Below are 18,264 nucleotides of genomic sequence, written 5' to 3' on the forward strand. Positions count from 1 at the left end.
GTGGTCTCCTGCTTGGCACAGGGACCCTCCGGAGTGGGGGGTAGGGGATAGAGTGGGGACAGTCCTACCATCGCACTGACACCGGCAGCAAAGGGGCCCATTCACACTCCATGGGTAAGGGAGCGTGCTAGGGGAAGAAAAGGACATTTCTGTTCAGTTGGGCAACTTGAGGTTTTTTTTTTTTTTTTCTTTCACAGTTCACTTCTAGAGAGTACGTGAGCGTGATTAGTAAGTAATTACTCGGGAATATTTGCATCTAGACAGCAGGCGGATTGGTGGTTCCTTTTGCCTAAACACATTGAACGTGGCCCCGCGGGAAAGAGCAGCTGTGGACTCTGCGTGGCCACCTGCCCAGCCGTCCTCACATCTCATCCCCTCTGGCTTATTGGGCGATTTTGGCCCACAGACCTTTGGAGTCAGTTATCTTGAAACCTGAACTAATCCCCTAGTTTTAATGGTGAAGGCTACTCTGATGTATTAGAGAAGCTCCTTCTAGAATTTTCCTTGTAGTGGAGGTGCTTCACTGTTACAACTTCTCTTCCCCTCAAGAACTCAACCCCCCAGCCTAATTGTTTAAATCCGTCCTCCAACTTTCTGCTTTCTCTATATACATATCCCAAAAACAATGGCTCCCCCCACTGAAAAAAGTCTGCCATCCCTATTGGAATGACAAGAGTAGCAGAAAAGATGGGATTTACAGGATGCATGATGGCCTCTAATGATCCACTTACCATCCCTTTCTTTTTGGCCTGTTGTCTTTGTGTGTGTGCATATGGGTGTGTGCATGCTATGTGTGTGTTTTGACTGAAATCTTGAGACATTTCTTTGGCTATCAGACTTCTGAGAGAAATTGCTTTGCACAGAAGCATAACATAGATGTAAGTATTGAACCAAATGTGCAGTTTATGTTTATATTACAAAATTAGTTTTGGTCAGCTCTCCATGTACGTGGCCAACAGACTGAGAAAAATCCCAAGCTCTGGTGTGGACAGTGAGTATAACGACGGCTTATGCCAGTGTTGACAGTCCATCAAGCAAAGCCCTAGTTATTTCGGAGTCTCTCCTGCATTTCACTGGGATCGGAGTGGAAAAGACACCGTTCCCACTCTTTGGCCCTCCAGCAGACCCTGGAGGCTGCACCGAGGGAGATGGAGATATGGAGGAAGAATGGGAAATGCGAGCTCCATTTTCTTTTCTCATACCCACAAGTCATAGTGAGAAGAAAGCAGTGGATGCTTTGGCACACGATCCAGGACGTCCCCTTCCTCCGCCCCCTCCCCCCCCAAAAAAACAAAACCAAGACAAAGAAAAAAGAACCCCCTCACCCCAAATGAAAACCAACAGTGAGCCTCAGAGAATGGCTTCAACAATGGCACCCACCCCGCAGGTGGGGACAGAGATGGGTAAGACGGGAGAAATCAGGCTTCTTAATTTTCCTTTAAGTACAAATGTAAAAATTTGTAACACAACTTTACACGCAGAGGAGTAGACCAAGGAGATCGCGTTTGCAATGCCATGTTTCTGACTTTGGTTAATAGGGTTTCAGAGTGAAATCAGCACTTGGAACCTGAAAGAACGGAGTTCCTCCTCCAGGTGGCAGGCTTGTGTTTGCTTTGAACAGGTACAAGTTCTTGTTGGTTGTTGGGTCTTCCATTCTTTCTTTCTTTCCTTTTTTTTTTTTTTTCGTTTTTTTTTTTTTTTTTTTTTTTTTTTTTTGGTTTGGTTGTTTTTCTTTTTCCTTAAAATGTGTTCACATTTTCATAATATACACAAAAAAAGTTTGTGGTTATTTGGTTTAAGTCCTTTAGAAAATTGGCTTCGGGGAGGCGGTAGGGCCAGGGGACTATGCTACTGCACACACCAGCAGGTATGGTGTGCGCCTTGTTAAAAATTTTCAAAAATTGTTTGTTTGTTTGTTTTTTTGTTTGTTTTTTGTTTTTTCTAACTTTTTGGAAAACCCACGGACACGTATAAACCATTCTGTCCGCTTGGTAGTTTTCTTAGTCTTTTTACTTACAAGGGTGACTGACGACTGGGGCTCTCTTTCGATTTTAGTCCCAACGTTTTATTCTTAGTGATAATTGTTCTCCCGAATTCTGAGCTGCGGAGTCCGAGGGCGGAGCTGGAAGGTCCTGCTGGGTCTGCTTCTGCTTTGGGCGGGGGCGTCCGTTTAGGAGTTTTCCTCCAGGGAGTCCGTCAAGGGCTCCAGGGGGACCGCCGTGGCCGGCTCGTGCTGTTTTAAGCGCTTAATGGTGTTCTTCAGGGCTTGCCTCTTATTGCAGAACCAAACTCTAACTACCTCCCGGTCATAGTTCAGCTTCTCGGCAATCTCGGTCATTTCCTGCCCCGAGGGGTGTGTGTTCTTCTCAAAGTGGGCATTGAGGATCTCAAGGGCCTGGGGTGTGAAGGAGGTGCGCCTCTTGCGCTTTTTGGACGGCTCACTCCCGATAAACTCGGTCAGGTTCTGCACACCTGCTCGGTGGCGGGCCTCAGCCTCAGCCATCCACCGCTCAAGCACCGGCTTGATCTTCTGGGCACTTTTAGGGGTGATGTCCAGCTTTTCAAACCTGGCAGGATACAAAAGGCCAGGGTTCAGTTTGGCTGTCAGACTGCTAGCTATAGTGTTCTCTTGGGCTTCCTGTGGTAGGAAAAAGTGGCTTCTCAGGATGGTGTGTCTGGGGGGAGAATTGAGAAAGAACAGTCTTACACTGAGTCCTCTGCCAGGGTGGGCGTCCTGCCTGCCTGCCTGCCTGCCTGGCGGAGCCGCGTCCCCCCGGAGGAGCAGCCACTGCGAGGGAGCCCCCCACCCAGCTCCAGCCAGCGCCCCCGGCCCAGCCCGCACGCATGCTTCATGCCCCACATGCAGTCCACCCCGCACGGCCACGCGGAGGGGGGTGGGGAAGGGAGCCTGCGGCAGGACCCGGGAGCCCCGGGTGCCCACACCCAGACCACCTGCCCATCTCTTCCCTGCACGAGCTGGGAGCTGAGCTTTCACCCCGACGGCCTGGCAATGGTCTCCCCCCAGCGTCAGAAGCCTCCAGGCAAAAATGAACCCCAGGAAGGGGCGTCGGAGACAACAGCTGTCATGTTCTTTCATTTAAAACGATTCTTTTTTGTGTATTGCATTTAGTTTTCCTGAAACTCCTCCCATGGACTCGGTGATGCACATCTTGTATGTTACCAGAGTCAGGGATGGCGACTGGGACGCAGCTCTTTTCATCTCTGTTTAGTGTCTCGTTTTAGTCTCTCTCCCTCTGTCTGTCTCTCCCTCCCCCCCACGCCTGTGCTCTTTCTGGTAACAAACAATTTGCACCCTATGTCAGTTAACAACTTGCCCCCTTTCCAGGTAAAACACAGCCCGTTGCTGCTTTACTGGGGGGACCCAAGCAGCTGGACACCTTGTAATTGCTACGAACTCCCCCTCCCTGGATGTGCGAAGGCCGCCTCGTGCCTTTCAAATGCTGTCCGTTGTAATGGTGTACTTTGGCACTGGGGCATCAAGCTGTGTTTAATGTGTGATATCTGCAAACTGTACTCCAATGATATCATTTTCTGGAAATGAGGTCTTCTATGTATCAATCGCCATCAGCAATTCCTTGCTACACTGATTTTAAAAAGTATGAAGCATCTTGGGACAAAATTATATGGAGTGTTTTAAGAGGTCATCCTGGTATCAAATTCAGCCTGACGCTCAATGAAATATACCAAAGTGCCAATTGCTTTTCTTCCTTCGTTTGTTTATTCTAAATCCAAATTCAGGGCTCTCCAGTATGATGACCTTGGATACACAGATCCTCTCTTTTGGATCCCCTTTGGATACACGCTTTCTAAGTGTTCAGCAGTCTGACTGCACAGTACATCTTACAGAACCAAAATGAACCTGCTCTAGCCAGTCAGGGTATGTTTCAGGACGCTTGCAGGAGGACACAAAAGGATAGGCTTCCTTTCCCGGCCATAATCTTATCTTTGACACTGCACTTTTAGATACTGTGATAAGCAGTGCAAAGAGTATCAAGTTTGAATGTGATTTCCATAGCTTTGCCTTCCCCGTAGAATTCAAGGGGTTATTATTATTATTTTTAAACCCAACTTCCACTGCTGATCAAAGGGGGGAAAAGTACATTTTGCTTTCAATAGAAAATGAACTAATCATGTCATGTCATTTAATGAGCTTGTCACAAAGCTCTAACTGTCGTGGTAATTTGCCACATACCACATTTTACCGTGGAAGCCAAGCTGCAGAGCTTAAACTCTGGACAGCACGACAGTAGACCTCACAGTGCCAGGGCATGAGGCACAAAGTTTGCAATAGGGATGTTCAGCGTGTTGGTGGTGTTTCCTTCTCTGTATCTCTGTTATGGAGGACTTGTCAGAGCTGTGTCTAGGAGTCGCCCAAGTGACACCTGGGTGTGCAGGCTGAAATGCAGATTCTTTCACTCCTCTTCAATAAATGTGAATTATTCCAATGTCAGATCTCCGGCTCTTTCAAGACTTTCATTTTTTTTTTTCTCTCTCTTAGTAGTTAGCTCCTAAAACTAGCTCACCCAAACACTAGAAACTAGAGAAAGGCTGTCAAGTCAAGGCATCTGGCATATTCTGTGATACGAATTCCCAGGGTCGCTCTCTCTCTCTCTCTCTCTCCATTTCAGCCATAGCTTTCTTGGCTTCCCTTGGGGAAAATTTTAGAAATCTACATATTTGATTGGGAATGCCCCAGACACTCTATGGGTGTTGGTGAAAACATTAGATGGCACTTAAGCCAATAAAAGGAAATCACATTTTAGGACTAAAAATAAGCCAGAGAAGACTTTAGCAAAAATAACAAATTGACAACTTAAAAAACCTGTGGCTGCCTTCATCACAAGGCTGTCAAGATGAAACGAAATTAATGTTTCCCAGCAGGGAGCAGCAGTATTCATATCATTGATGCTGCTTGTTAGTTGATGTTTCTTTCCGTGTTGTTGGGAATAACATATACAAGCCTTGAAACAAATTTCCCAGCAGTAGTATCCTTGTATAGACTGAATAAAGGTTATTTTCTGCAGGGAGGTATCTTATAAGAAAAAACAGTAGGGGAGACCATAGAAGTGAGAGGATCCTATGGCGCTTTTTGTATTTAACAACAATCAATGGGTTTTATGGAAAATCATTGAGCAAAATGTGAGCTGCCAGCTACTACCCCATACTGATGTTATTTATAACCTTAGTCTTAAACTGCAGGAAAAGTACACTTCCGTCCTTTGGGGAATACATTAAAAGTATAAAGAGCAGATAAAAAGACAGCATTTCATGGATCACCAAGAACAAAATCCACTTAAATGAGTTTAGAGTTGGTTTCTTGGCTTTTCCTGATGGAGGAGGACTCATAAGGCATTGCCCAAGAGGGAAAAGCTCTTACAGAAGTGCCTTTGTTACCTCATGCATAAACATGGGATTAGTGCAACACATACACACACACACACAGAGGCATGCACGGGGTCTGCTGCTGGCGGCTTGACCCAGATCAACTTGAACACAACCAAGGCTGGATTCTGCCATTTATTTATTTATTTATTTATTTATTTATTTGGAGGGATGAGGACAGGGTAGGCCAGGTTCTCATTACCCCTTTCTGAGCCACGTAAAGCGGCTGCTTCTTTGGAATGAAAAAAAAAAAAAAAAAAAAAAAGGCCTTCTATTTAGAGTTATGTCTGGGAAGGCAATGTTAAAGCATTCCTTTGTGGTGACATGAGGGTTAATTTTCTTTTTAAGGTATTATTTCCTTGGAAAAATCCCAATAGCCATCCCTGGGCAGAAAAGGGAGGAATGTTGGGACTGGCAGCTTTACCGTGTTTGCTCAGGTTATCCATCTGCAGGCGGGAGTTGGGGCTCTCAAGGGGTAGGAGGGTGGGTCCAGAAGGAAGCTTCTGGCCCACGGTGGGTGGGGGTTTTCCAATGACACTGCCTTATTTGTGAGTTGACAGGAGTTATCAAGCCAGGCCCCAGAATCTGCTTTAGCACCTTCGTTTCTGTCAATATCACCGATTGCACCATATCAACCCCCCACCCCCCAAACTTAGTCCCCATACTCTACCCCTCCAGCTCTGCCCACCCGAAGAAGAAAAGCTGAGCCATGAGGACAAACGAGGCCCAGGCCGGCCAGGAGAGGTGACAGCACGTGGGCACGGGTTACCTGCAGATGGCCGACTGGCTGTACGCGGGGCCCTCGGTAGCACTGAGAGCCTGTCCCACCTGAGTCTGCGTCAGGCCAAGGGACAGGCGCCGGATTTTAAAAGCTTTGGCAAATTCTCGGATCTCCTCCAGATTAACCCCATCCACCTCACCCGCTGCCGTTTGAGGATCTGTGGAGATGTTTTTAAAAATAGGATCAATACGTCAACGCACATCCAAGTAATATCTGTTTGTGACGGTTTCTAAGAAAACGGCTCTCTTAACAGCAGATGCTGGGGAAACTGACCCTGCAGGATGTTCTCTTTGTCTCCCAAGTGAGGTGCCCGGGACCCCATCCTCAAGTGGTTACACCTCCACAAATCACCCTTTGGGATGTTTCTATCCCAGATAAAACCACGGGTAGTTCACCCATGGCCACTTTCATGATACGAGAGCCAGTTCCCCTGGGCTTAACGGGGAAGCTGTTAAGGGGAAGGCAAGAGCTAGGGGATGCAACTCCGTTTTGCCCGTCGATAGGTTCAATTACGGTGCAAAAACATAAACATGGAAAGGTTTCAATGTGAAATGTCTTAAACTGGGTTCTTTAGGGCTGAAATTTGCCCTTGAAGAAAATAAGATTTTTGGTTTTTTTTTTTTTCCTTCACCAGATCACTGCTGCAGTCAGGCTACCAGATGGTAATGTCTAATTTCTTAGTTCACCTTAGCCCCTCAGAAGAGAGTGCTTATGAAGCTGTGAGGATAATATTGTCTTTTTTTCCCCCTGGTAGCAGTTTACTGACACGATGTCTTTGTCCCCTAAAAGGGCACATAATAAAAAATGTCTACTGCAGGAAGGCTCCTTTGGTGCCGGATAACGCGGTCAATTTAGGACTTATCAAGGGAAATGACACAACAGCTGGAGAACGAACCCCCCAGCTTCCCGCTACGGATCCCCAGATAAATGATAAATGAAAGCGTACACCAAGCTGGAGACAGCATGGGTTGGGGATAGGGGAAAATTTCAAAGTGCTGCTTGCTCCTGCCTGGCGCGAAGTCCTTCTCCCTGAGAGCTGACCCTATTGTTCTCCACCTCATTCCTTGGACTTAGGTGAAAAGTTTTTCTCTTCTTCTTTCTGCACAATAATCCATCAATTTCAGTAAATTCAAGTACTTGTCTAGGGACTCTGGTGGACTAGATTCGCCTTTTGGGCTATGGCAAGGCTCCCATTATCATGAAGAGAAATAAGCATTTGCATTTCAAGGGCCAATTGTTCAAAGACTTTTAAATAAACATGTTAATATCTGTGGGGGCTTGGAGCTTCCTAGTACAGATCTTCTCAATACAGGGGAAATGGATTCTCTCAGTAGAATCAGCAAGACACTTCTGCACGGTACCTTCTTTATCTTCACATTCAAAAAAGTCCTGTAAAATTTTTGCACGTCATTCATCGTAAGTTTGTTGAGGAAAGATTGAAAAGGGGTACAGCCACTGAGACCCGTCTGTGAGTATTTAAGAAATACTCCTGGGCATCCAACCGAGTGTTAAAGGGGAGCAGGAGAAATAGGGGAGGCAGTTCCAGCTTCTTGTGGGATTTACGGTCTATAGGGGGTTGGGGCTCGATATTAGGAATGAGAATCACCCATGAAAAATACCAAGCTGAGTAAAATCAAGAACTAATGGTGTCATCCTCACAGCAGAATTTACAGAGAAGCGTCGGTTGACTGGAGGGAGGATTCGTGTGGGTCCTGCCCCATGGCCACCTGTGGCAGAACGGAGGGGCCACATTCTGGCCAGTGGGAGCCGCCTGCAGACAGGCCGGAGCAAAGCGCCTCGAGGTGCCTGCAAGCGTTCTGGCCGGCTGGACTGGGGAGCTTGTGCTAGGAGCGGCGGCTATTTCATTGTAGGACATTGAGAATCTGTGTCCATGTCCAGGGCAGAGGGTGACTATAAAACTGATTAAGATTAATTAAAATCTTGCCCCCCCCAACTTCCCCCCAGGAGGGCTGGCAACCCTGGTTAAGGAGAGACTTGTTTGGGTTGTCCTTGGGAGCGGCTGCCGTCTGGATATTAAATCCCACCAGCACAGCAGCCTAGAAGCAACTTCAAGGGTTTGCTAAGGATTCTGGGAAGTCGCGTCCATGCACACAGCAGCCTGGAGCCTCTTCTCTCATTTCTTCCTTTAAACATTCCTAGAGCAGAAGTTGCAAATGAGCAGCTTGCACATACAGCTCTGCTTTCCTAGAGCTTACAGGTTTTTGGAATTGCCAACATTTAAACATTGGGAGGTTTCTCAAGAAACACATCTTTTTTTTTTTTTTTTTTTTTTTTTTATGTTCTTTTGAAATGTTTAGAAGGTTTGGCTGCACCAGGCCTCCACTGGCACTTAGTTGGGCACAATCAGTCAGCTCGAACTGGTTCTGGCTGCCCGTTCTGCTCGTCCTCCTCCTCCTCGGCAGCCCCCCTTACACCCGCTGCTTGGCTCAGCCTATTTTGGAGACTCTATGTTCAGGTTGTGCATTCCCAATGCGGAGGGTTGTGGCCCCCCCAGAGGCCTGTGGGACATAAACAGTAGAGATGTGCAGTAGATCTGTGATATTAACATTTTGCGGGGGAAGGAGGGCAACCGGGATTTAAAAAAGCATAACAGGGCTTCTTGTGGGGGAAGAAAGTGATGGTAAAATAGTAGTCAGGAAGATCTGGTTTGGAACTGAGCTGGCCACTTGGTGCAGATGGGCGCAGGGAGGGAAGCCTGAGAGTCCTGGGAGGCTTACCAGCGTGGGCAGCAGAGGTTCAAAATCAAGGCTGAAAAACTGGAAACTGCAGACTTTCCTTATAACGCTATAGCTTTTAGGACGGTGCTTTCTTCCTTTGGCAGGACTAGGAGTCGCCTGATGGGGCCCAGGACATGCATTTTGAACAAGTACCCCACATGATTCTGCAGCAGGGGATCCCTTGACCCCACAGATGGGGGTCTCTATGTTTCTGGCCTGGCCCGGGACCAGTAGCGTCACCCTCTGCAAATGGCTGTCTTCTCTCCACTCTTTACCGTCCTTATTCACCAGGTTCCACGACACAGGAAGGTTGCTGTGCCACCTGCGTAAAGAGTGATGAGCCAAAAAGGCGCTGGGAGGGGGGACCCCAGGCGGGCACCCCATCCCTTGCGTTCCCTGAACCCAACTCCTTTATTTCTGTCAAGTGGCAAATGTCTGGACTGGGGTTGCTAGTGTAGTCCCTAGTTAGGGGGAGAGTTTTTCTCTGAGTCAAGCTAAGTAGTCCTTGCGGGAGGTAAATCTGTTGCCTTGTATTAGCTCCCTCTCTAGATCAACAGGAATCAGAGGAGTTACTCAGCACGTGAGGGGTGGGTCTTTGATCTAGGAGAACATAGTTCCGCTTTAGCCCTGTGGTCTCTGTGTGTTTATGACTTGGGTTGCATTTTATGTAAATCCATTCTCTCTTACTTCTTCCCTTCGCCTGCTGCCTTTCTTGCGTATTCTCCTTCCTGGTTCCCGGAGACTAGCAACAAAATCTATGCATGTGCCTGATTACTGATGATAACCAGGGCTGACCAGAAAGCTGTGGGCTCTTAACTCCCTGCACTGAACAGATTGTCAAAGCTGTCACTCTAGAGCTCAGAGAGGTGGGCACCTGCCCCACTGAGCCCAGGGACCTCCATGGGGCTCCGGACGAACACTCATCACACCAGGAAGCTGAGTTCCTTCTTTCTCTTCTCACACATTTCCCTTCTTGTCTTTTTCCTCATTCTACTCAGAGAGCTGATGAGATAGGAATTCTTGTGAAATTTAAATAGGTTGATGATCTGTTGGATAAAGGCCCAGGGAAGGGAAGCCAGTATCTCCTTTGTGTAATTTGTTAATGCTGGAGATGAGCTGCCCAGTTTTCTTTATGTTATTTTTCTTACTCATAAAATCAGATGGTAAAATGTCTTACTACAGTTTTCTCCATGAGTCCCAAGGCTACAAAGGCCTCACCATGCAAAGAAGGGGCCCACCCCTGGGCAAAAATAAGTTTTATCCTGATCACAACATGTGGGAATTGTTTTCACACTTTGGGAGAATTCATGAGGTGGTTTTTATAAGACGTTTTTGAATTGATAAAAAAAAATTGATGCTTTCTTTTCTTCTTCTATTTTTTTTTGATACTAAAGTTTCTGTTTTAAACTCTTGAGGATCCCTCCCCTGCCCCGTCAGAACAATACTCTTCCTTAAGAGATATATGCTTTTCTGTCTGAGGAGGGGGAAATGTAATGGGACCCTCTTCCCTGAGATATGACATCAGCCCTCAGTCTGGCTCAGAGATTGACATTCCATCCTGGGACAGCTCAGTCTGGTTTTCCCTCACCCAGTCTCCTGGCTTGGGGGAGATTGGGTTAATTTCAAGGAGAATTCTGGGGCTACCTTGATAGGGGCCTCAGAAGGATCTCTCAGATCCCCTCCCGGATCGATCCAGGGCTAGGGCAACCCAGTCTGGGATTTCTGTGCATTGAGGAGGAAGTGACACCTTTTCGAGACGTTTGCTCTTGATGAAGTTAAACCAACAGATTAAGTATAGGGTCAGGAAGCAACAGCAATGACTGCCAGAGTCTGCCCCAAACCTGACGCTTGCTAGAGGAGCCAGAAGATCAACCCATATAGAGATTAACTGGCCCAGAGATTTAGAATGAGCTGGCCTTGAAAACTGGCAAGATCTCATAAGCAGGATGTTTCCCAAATCAAATCTGGAATGCAAGGGCTGAAAAGCATTTTTTTTTTTTTTAATGGTAACTAAATGCAAATTGGGTGAATAAAATCCTGTTCTGCAGAATCTGGTTGTATGGTCCATGGGTCCCTACCAACCTGAGGGCCGAGGATGGACCAGCACAGATGCTTTTTTTGGTTTTGTTTAATTTTTAAAATTTAGCTCCTTCTACCAGTTAATGTGGACATCAGCGTAAGGGTTTGCTAAGTGGGTCGAACCATCACCTCCATCAATATCACCCTTCTACAACCTCTGCTTACGGGATTTTCCTATGAATAATATGCAATTTTAAAGAAGCTGCCAAGTACGAATTAACAGACTTAGGTAAACACCAGTCTACTTTTTTATGCAATTCTCACAGCAAATAATGGGTGTATTTACCAAATATTTCTGAGAAGTAAGAAACCGCTTGAGAATGGGCAATGTAATTTGGGAGAACAGTTTACTTGCAATATGGTGACTTCATTGTGGAAAATGGTGGAAGTCGTGATCATGGGAATCAGGGGTGCCATAAGCTATCACCATGCATCTTTATGTTCACTTTATGGTTTGCTTTTTTCTGGTAATAGCCAGTGGTCCTTTGCTGTCTTAAAAAAAAAATCAAGTTTACAGGCCAGGGGTTTAAAGAGTATGTACTGAAAAAGAATACAAAACCAAGCTCAGCAAGGAATTAAAAACAAACAAACAAACCTGAAATCTACCTGTTTTTAAATAGTGCTATGGAAGTCTTGAGCCAATTTGGGACATTTGTCAAGTCATTTGTTTGACTCTGTTCGACTTTCCAAAAGCCCTGCTTTTAGAAACTATATTTACCTCCGATGACTGTCAAGACCAAGCAAGGTTTAGCGCAGGGCACAGGGTAAGCTGTATGGGTACAGAGAATAGGTGCCCACAGCAGGTGTTCTGGGAAGTAAGGAGTGTGCTTATTTGGTGATGCTGAGCTAAGATGTGATGTCCTTTGCATATGAAGCTCCCATTATCATTGCTAGGGCATTAACTTTGGGTTCTTTTGCCTGGAGTGGGGAAGATTTGAGGGTGACTTTTGGTCCCATTTTATCAGGGATAGTGGCAAGTTGAGCAGCATTATGACAGTCTTTGACTGTGATGTGGGAGAGATCATTGACCAAGGTCTTGGCCACGGGTTCCAGTTCAGTTTGACCTGGTTCCTTCTATGCCCTTGGTTTCTTGGAGGGATTTGTTGATTAACCATCCAACTCAAGAATTATTTATTCTAGGAGGTCCTTCTGTTCTGTTTCAACCTCTAAAACCAAGTTAACTATGGACTGTATTGCCATAGTCCTTGTTCATGTGTTGATCATAGCATTTCTTTCTTTTTATTATAACTGTGTTTCTTTGTTACCGGTTCATGACCTCCCCCAGGGCAGGGAGCCCATATTACTTATTTTTGCTTTCTTAATTTCTATTCCTGTGCTTGGCATATATATGGCACTGTGTTCTTATTTTTAAATTGACAGCCTCTAACCAAACCACCCTTTTTCCCTCTGAATTTTAACCTGTATCACAACTACATCTGAAGTATGGGGTTAGGTCTCCCCACATTATCTTATCTGCAGATTTGTTGAAGTGCCATCTCAGACAAAAATAATTCTAGATGGATATTTCATGCTTGAATACAATTTCAAAACATGAACGATGTCTAGTTTTTCTCTTTATATTATCTCAGGGAAAGGCCTGTGCTTTAATTGTAAGGCATGAGTCCAGGCTTTTAAAGAACTATTGAGGACTATTTAGGTTATCTGATATATGCCACTAGATATATGTCAAATGTCACTGGATAAAATTTAGGTGTAAACATCTTTTTTTTTTTTTTAAAGATTGTATTTATTTATTTGACAGACAGAGATCACAAGTAGGCAGAGAGTCAGGCAGAGAGAGGAAGGAAGCAGGCTCCCTGCCAAGCAGAGAGCCTAATGTGGGACTTGATCCCAGGACCCTGAGACCATGACCTGAGCTGAAGGCAGAGGCTTAACCCACTGAACCACCCAGGCGCCCCTTAGGTGTAAACATCTTAATTTTTAAGGCAGCTGTGCTGTGTGTCATGTGTACGACCCATTGAATCAGACTCTGGGTTATCATCCCAGCCTGTAGCCCATTAGATTTTTCACACAGAGTGTCACAGCCTCTCAGCCAAGACAGAATGTGGTTCCTCGGACAGAAGTTCGCCAAAATGGGTTGCATTTTCAGGAGCTATCCGATGTCAGTTTCAAGATCTGCAAATGAGGATTTCTATGGCCTTGGTGTACTAAAATGAGCAGAGTATTGAAAGTGCTTTGAAAACCCTACTTTACAAATCAAGTCTTAAACAGAGATTTGTTGGGGGGGGAATCAGCATCTGAGAAATACTCTGTATATCATTCACTGTGTAGTTGGGTTTTGAGACAGAAGGAAGTCAATTAAACGACATGCTCAAAATCGGTAGCAATTTTAAGGCAAGGAATGGGTTTCTGTAAAGTCTGACCCTCCATGCAACTGCTAGAGCCGCTCCTGTATCTTCCAGAGAAGGTTTCTCATCAGGCTCTGCATATGAGTTTGGGGTTTCCTGCCTCAAGTGCATATGGTAAAGGAGTCTCTGTCCCCATTCTTTATATCTCATATCAGGATATGTAATATGGTTCACTCATTATACACCCAAAACTTAGATGCCCCATTGATATCTGTGCAATTGAAATTCCATCTGTCCCACCACTCTGTGATGGATTTCTGAAAAAGGCTACTCCTTTCCTGCCCAGGACAAGAAAGTGATGAGAAAGAACCTGGTATCATCCATCCATCTGTCCATGCGTTCAACCACTCACTCATCTCCAACATGGACTGAGTGTTTAACATTGTGCAAAATACTGTATTTGTGGGGTGCTTTGTCCTGTAACTTATTTCTTCTCTCTGTTTGATCTCAGTTCCTTTTCTTTTAGGACCAAAGCTTAAAAGCCTCTCCTACACTTAAGACTGTGCTGCTATTTACAACTAGAGTATTTTGAGGAAACTTACCCAGAATATTGAATGGGAATGACATTGAAACCTTTTCTAACACCCCTATGAGGAGTGACTTTATAGGGGAAAATCTGACTATAATTAAATTAACTTTGTGGTTTTATTCCAGTAAAACTAGAGTTTCTGGCCCAGATGAGAGGGTTTGTATATGCGAAAATCCTATAATAAGTGGTTGATGGCCACTCTGTGTGAACCCTGACACTGTGTTTGGTGTTGACCCATCTTTGGGGTCAGGAGCCTCCAAGCTAGTTGACATACTTGGGCATTTTAATATCTTCCCATAATTCCTCATTCTCTTCTCCCTTCCCTGTCCTTTTTGCTGGAATTATCCATGTTCTTGAATGTACATGTCTGCATGCACGGACATATATATTCTTTTTTGCAGGTGGGGCTGCTTGCATGAGGTGGGCATGGCAACCCTCCGTTTTGCTTCACATCACAGACATGTGACGATCCCTGCTGTTCCCATTATAACAAGTTATTCATGACACCTGATCAACACAGATACTCCACTGTATCCTTATTTTACAGCCCAGATGTCTATGCAGTACTTTAGCCCTTTAAACCTGTAATTACTGGATTTTCGGTTCCTGGAGCATTATAATCGAAGTGCACATTCTGTGATTCTATTCACGGGTAAAAATTGCACCGACAGTCAGCGACTAACCTGGAAGCAGACCACCATCCCACTCATCTTCGGCTGTTTTGATCTGCATGTGATACGTACGCTGTCTTTACGTGGGGCCACATACCAGCTCTCAAAATTATGTATATATGTGGCCCCTTCAGGGAAGCAGACCCGTAGGCTTATTTTATTTTATGAATGGTGGCTCAGAGATTTCTCATCTCGTTCCAGCCCAGGCAGCTTCCCCACGTGCCCCTGGAGGCCGCTCCTTGCGCGCACACATCCACCCACCCACGGGCACGCTCTCTTTTATTTCCTCTGACACCTACAAACAGAATGGCAGGGGACTTCAAACGCACGGAAAAGCAGCTTGACCTGCTGGCTGAGTGCCTGTTGTTGGTTTATTTCAGTTCTGAGCTCCGGGGCTCATGGCCTGCAAGCTGATCAGCTGCTCCCTTCTGAAAGCAGCAGGACTGACTCAGCGTGGCAGAAAGCACTTGAGATAGAGACCGGCCCCTGAGCACACTCATCAAGGGGGTGTGCTTTGGGGCCCTGGTTCCCTAAGGAGCCATCCGGCCCTGGGCAGAGACCTTATTCTGCTATTGGCCTAGAAAGGCCAGGAAATTCCTCTTTGATGTTGAAAAAGAACAGGAGAATGAAGGAAGGAGGGCCGGTGGGGAGAGAGAAAGGGAGGAGGAGGGGAGAAAGAGAGAGAGAGAGAGGAGGGAAGGCATTGCAGATAGGCAACAAGAAGGCCACCACGATTTAACCGAGCCAGAAAGGATACTTACTGCTGACTAACTGGCCCACGCTCAAAGCTGAGGAAGAGGAGGATGAAGAGGAAGAAGAGGAAGCCTGGCGGACGGGGCTTTGAGACATGGATGCTTGGCTGTGAGCCAGGTGCAGAAGGCTGCCTTGGGAGGCTGCTTGACCCACTGACGTCTGGGAGGGTTGGTGGAGCTACATGGGAGGGGGATGTAAAAAATACACACAGGAGTGAGAAATCAGGGTGGGGAGACACCAGAGGGCAGAAGTTTCATTTGGGGTTGAAGCATTGTATTTCCAAGAACATTATACTTCTCAAGAACAGTGCAAACTCTACACCAACTGGCAGGAATGTGTGTGTGTGTGTGTGTGTGTGTCTGTGTATAATATGTTGCTGCTTGCTTGACAGGCATTTTATTAGTAATCCTAAATATATTATTAATTCCCTACTTGGCTGGCAAGAGCATCCAATTTTCTACCTTTCTCGACCACAGTGTATGGCTGGACTCTTTTCTGCCTGTTCACACAATTATAGCGCACTTGACAGGCCTCTCTGGGAGGTACAGATAAAATACAGTGTTTGCAATGAACTTGGAATGCACAGCTCAGGCTCACAGGTGTGGCTGCACCCAAGCATTTTGGCTTCTATAACTGGTAGTTTTAGGAAAGTTCCCCTTTAGGCTGAGTGTGAATTGAGTCTAGGAACTGTCTGTTCCCCCTGATCCAAAATCTGGCTGGATTACTGTAAAGTGGGGGGAAAACGTTTTCTGATGTCCTGTAGGAAATGGAGAGATAATTTGGGGCAGCCGGGACAAAAACATCCAGTAGTATTTGCAGCTTCCAGTTGTTGCTTTCTTACTCTGTGCCACTCTGTGTTAAGGACTTTGAAACCCTCGCTCATTTAATTCTTACATTGGCCTGTGAAGTGGGTGTTATTTTCACCTCTGTTCTGCAGACAAAGAAGCTGAAGCTCTGAGAGGTTAAAGGGTTTTGTGGGTTCATCCAGTAGGTGTAGGGGAGCTGATTTCTGGATGTAAAAAGTCTGGCCCGTAGGCTCGAGCTCTTAATCATCATGCCAGAAGCAAGAATAAACCTAATTTTCAAAATTCAGTGTGCCTTGACAAAGGCTGACTTTATGTCCATTTCTTCATGACTCCTTTAGAGCCTCTCAAAGGCTGGTTGTTCTGGGTGGTGAAAAAGCCCAGCTCAGGAGAGGAAGGTTGGAGGGAAGGGAAGCAAGTGCAAGTACCAGGTCCCCTTGAAGGCCCAGGAGGGGTCTTTCTCCATCTGCATGTTGCCCTCCCCTCTCCCACCAGCCAGGAAGTTGACACAAAGCAGGCAGCCCAAGGGCCCCCGGACAGGTCCACGATCAGCCTCAGCCATTGCGTCGTTTGTGATTGGAGATGGCCCTCCTTGGTTTACGAACTTCTTTCTTGGCCATCTTCACACTCACAGAGGTGTAGCAGAGTTTCTACAAAAGGAAGGCAGCTGGGAAGTAGAATCAGGTCAGGCCCTGAACAGTGGTTGGCCCTCCCACCAAAGTTCACGGCCTCACCTGATCTCTGACCACCTTCTCAGGATCTGACAGCCAGCCTGGGACGTGTCAATTGCACATTTGTCACTGTTTCCCCTGTGTGTTGTGTGTGTGTGTTTGTATGTTCATTTTTTCATTCAAATTTACCAAGAGATCATTTATACATAATAAAATATACCCATTCCAAGCATGCAGTTTGAAGAGTTTTGTCGAATAGATACTCTGTGAAAGCACCAACATAATCAAGATGTAGAACTTTCCTTCCCATCATTCTGTAAAGTTCAACCATCCCCTTTGAATCAGTTTCCCCCAGTGGGACAGTGGACTTTGTCACAACGGACTCATTTGGCATGATTCTAAGAATGGAACCGTACAGTACGTACTCTTCTTTTATCTGGCTTTTTTGGCTTGAATATTGTTTTTAAGATTCGTTTTGTTGCATGTGTCAGCAGTGTCATCGCTTTTTTTTATTGCCGAGTAGTATATATAGTATATATTTGTGGTGCATATCTCTATATTTATAAAGATATCTATGCCACAAGTTGCTCATCCGTTCACCTGTTGATGGACATATGGGTTATTTCCGGTTTGGGGCTATCAAGAACAGAGTGGTCGTAAATACTGATGTTCGGATGTTTGTGTATACCTGTGTTTTCATTTCTCTTCTGTAAATACCTGGGAGGGGAATTGTGGAATTCTTGTCTCGTACTATAAATGCATGTTGAACTTTTTAAAGAAATTATCAGACAGACTGATTTCCATCGTGGTTGTAGCATTTCGTGTTCCACAAGAAATGTACGAAAATTCTAGCTGCTCTCCGTCCTTACCAAGGTTTGGGGTTTCTCAGTCTTTTAAATTCCTTAATGAGTTTTTAACCACCAATTAACATTTTACCCGCAAACAGCTGTTAGTAAGATGCTACCCTGGAAGTGCATAAGGAGCTCTTTCCTCTTCTGGTCCCTCGTGGTAATGCTTTTGCTCTCCGGGTTCACATGACATTCCCATGCAGCAGATACACCAAGCCTGATAACAAGGAGTGAATGACTGGCCCAGATCATGTGTTCCAGAGCACATTAGAACCCGGGTTCTCATTCATAGCTCCGGGCTCCTTCTGGGTGCCATCTTGTCCCCCTTCAGAATTGCCTGAAGTTACCTTTCAAGTGCACGTCCTTATTGTTCCTGAACTGTGCTAAATGGAGGCTATACTATGAATAAAAGATAGTGATAATTGACATGGAACCCAAATTAATATGCATCAAGTATATGTCCCAAGGTAATTAGCCAATATACCAAGCACATAATCAACATTGAATCCAGTAAATTTTATTCTGTAGGGACACATATTAAAGATTAAATCTATTTTTAATTTGCTTAATAAAAGGTGATGGATATTTGCATGTCAGTCTACCCCTTCTAACTTATTGA

The 18,264-nt window shown here is 45.5% G+C and overlaps 1 protein-coding gene across 1 annotated transcript in view; it reads right to left on the reverse strand.

The window, feature by feature from the left end:
* Window positions 1–1,330: 1,330 nt before the first annotated feature.
* Window positions 1,331–18,264, reverse strand: part of POU6F2 (POU class 6 homeobox 2) — a 369,287-nt gene continuing 352,353 nt past the window's right edge. The window contains exons 8-10 of the mRNA XM_059397244.1: window positions 15,332–15,500; window positions 6,173–6,341; window positions 1,331–2,675 (exon numbers count right to left, since the gene is read on the reverse strand). Of these exons, the coding sequence (XP_059253227.1) occupies window positions 2,171–2,675; window positions 6,173–6,341; window positions 15,332–15,500 (843 nt within the window). The 3' untranslated portion in view covers window positions 1,331–2,170. The remainder of the gene's footprint in view (window positions 2,676–6,172; window positions 6,342–15,331; window positions 15,501–18,264) is intronic.

Source organism: Mustela nigripes, chromosome 4 (assembly GCF_022355385.1).
Source record: "Mustela nigripes isolate SB6536 chromosome 4, MUSNIG.SB6536, whole genome shotgun sequence".
Classification (NCBI taxonomy): Eukaryota; Metazoa; Chordata; class Mammalia; order Carnivora; family Mustelidae; genus Mustela; species Mustela nigripes.